Raw genomic sequence first — 2,156 nt, 5'->3', positions numbered from 1 at the left:
AACTGGCACGCCAAGCAAAAGGCGGCCGATATCGACGCCCAGAACGACGTGAGCTCGAGCTCGAGCGTCAACGACGACACGGTGTACGAGTCGACGCACCTCGGGCCGTCCGGGCAGCTCCGCGTGCTCATCAAGCGCAACTTCACGCGGCTGCTTCGTGACAAGATGACGTTCAACGCACGCCTCGCGCAGAGCATCATCATTTCGCTCTTTGTCGGCCTCATTTTTTTTCAGCTCGAGCTCACGCAGGCGGGCGTCCAGTCGTTCACGGGTGCCATCTTCTTCATCGTCGTGGACCAGTTCATGTCGGCGGCCAACCCCGAGTTCATTTCGGTGCCACTCGAGATGCCCATCATGTCGCGCGAGTACCACAGCGGCTTGTACCACTCGTGGGTCTGGTACTTGGCCAAGAACCTCTCGGAGCTCGGGTTCCAGTTCTTCTACCCGATGGTTTTCTTTATTCCACTCTACTTTATGGTCGGCTTTGGCGCCTCGAACGCGACGCTCTTCTTCACCATGTACCTCTTCCTCGCGCTCACGCAGAGCGCGGCGATTGGTCTCGGCTACATGGTGTCGTGCGTCGCTGGTCGCGCCGAGCTCACACCCATCATCGGCATCCTCACGATCCTTCCGTTTCTCATGTTTGGCGGTCTCTTCCTCAACGCCGACATGATCCCGGTCTACTTTACGTGGCTCGAATTCCTCTCGCCGCTCAAGTACGGCTTCCGCGGCGCGAGCCGTGCGTTCTGGAACACGATCACCGACATCCCGTGCCCCCCCGGCGCCGTGTGCAACGCCCGCAACGGCGACGACGTCCTCCGCAACCTCGCGCTCGACAAAGGCTCGATGGGTGGCGACGCTGCGTTTTTGATTTGGATCAACGCCGTCTTCCGCCTCGTCGGCATCGCCGCGCTCTACCTGCGCATTCGCGCCAAGCACTAAACCCACACGAGCAGTATATTAACCCCAATTCTAATTCTTCTTCGTCGTCCGACTAGTAAATGCGTATCGGTTCCAAGCTCCCAACGACCTGTGCAATCGTTCGTTGGTGGCCATTTGGTATTATATATATATAACAAAGTGCGCTTGAACCAGCGCCATTGCACACAAGCGACAAGGCGTAGTAAAGCAGCACTCGGAACCAAGTGAATTATATATGAACGTGTTTCGCGTTATCTTCATAGTTACACAAAGACTTCGCATACGTAGAGACTAGCAATTAGATTGCTAGTCTCGCAAAGGACCGACACAAGCGGTCGACAACAGGGTCGACCGCTTGCGAGGAGAGACGCCTCATGAACCAAGTGAATTGACATATTAATGGTCATTTTTACTTGCGCCTTAACCGAAACCATCGCGGAAGGGTTAGGGTCAACGTTGGCATTGGAATTACATGTCGTTCAAAAGCGCCAAGTAGGGTTTAATTTCGTCCGGTGCCTTGCCAAGCTCGATGAGCTTGAGGACGATTTGCGTCTTGCGATTGCGCTCATCATTGGTGCGACGGTACTCCATCTCGTCGCGCGCTAGTGCCAGCTTGCCTTTCGCCACGTCCATCTCGGCGGTCTGCGTCGCCGTAATCATTGCAGCGACGTCGTTCTTGGGCGCTTTTACGGGTCGAGACAAAAGCGTCGACGGGAGCTGGTCGCTCTTACGCTTGCGTGAAGCGTTTGTGAACGCGGTGAAAATCGATCTACCGATCGTCGCCGGGTCCGAGATTGAAAGCTGTCTCTTCGTCGTCATCGACTTTGTCATCGTCCTCGTCATCTTCGTAGCCGCTGTGGTCTTTGTCGGCCCCGCGGGTGTTCGATTGAGCGCGGCTGTTGTGCGAGGTGGTGCTGCTGACAGACTCGGGCGGCGCAAAAAGATGGTGGAGGAGTGTGAAGTTGGCACAAATCGACTCGAGCTTTTCAGCCATCGTCGTAATGCCTATATCATTTTAGATCGCCTCATGATCAATCCAATGTAACCCTTGGCGCGGTCCCGATCTGTGAGACCAATGCCCCGCAGGGCCAGTGTGTTGACGTCGCGGGCTTTTTGGTAGCTTTTCATGTACGACTCGTAGCGACTCTTGGCGTTGGCTTCCGTCCACTGGCGTCCCGTGCTGGCGAGGAGCTGGTTGACATAATCTGCCAAAAGCTTGTAACCTAGCGAGATAT

General features: G+C 55.6%; 2 protein-coding genes across 2 annotated transcripts in view; one reads left to right on the top strand and one right to left on the bottom strand.

Moving 5' to 3' along the window:
* Positions 1-995, top strand: SDRG_00897 (hypothetical protein). Its single transcript, XM_008606401.1, has one exon. It carries the CDS (start codon positions 166-168, stop codon positions 940-942), a length of 777 nt encoding a protein of 258 aa, XP_008604623.1. The 5' UTR covers positions 1-165; the 3' UTR covers positions 943-995.
* A 394-nt stretch (positions 996-1,389) lies between these two features.
* The window catches only part of SDRG_00896 (hypothetical protein), a gene marked incomplete at both ends in the record, with an annotated part of 5,238 nt that continues 4,471 nt past the window's right edge, over positions 1,390-2,156 (bottom strand). Inside the window, 3 exons of the mRNA XM_008606400.1 lie at positions 1,390-1,645; positions 1,695-1,926; positions 1,968-2,144. Coding sequence (XP_008604622.1) covers positions 1,390-1,645; positions 1,695-1,926; positions 1,968-2,144 — 665 coding nt within the window. The remainder of the gene's footprint in view (positions 1,646-1,694; positions 1,927-1,967; positions 2,145-2,156) is intronic.

The sequence above is a fragment of the Saprolegnia diclina genome (assembly GCF_000281045.1).
Source record: "Saprolegnia diclina VS20 unplaced genomic scaffold supercont1.2, whole genome shotgun sequence".
In the NCBI taxonomy this organism is placed as follows: domain Eukaryota; phylum Oomycota; class Saprolegniomycetes; order Saprolegniales; family Saprolegniaceae; genus Saprolegnia; species Saprolegnia diclina.
The sequence above is the reverse complement of the archived record's forward strand: the minus strand, read 5'-3'. Positions and strand labels throughout refer to the sequence as shown.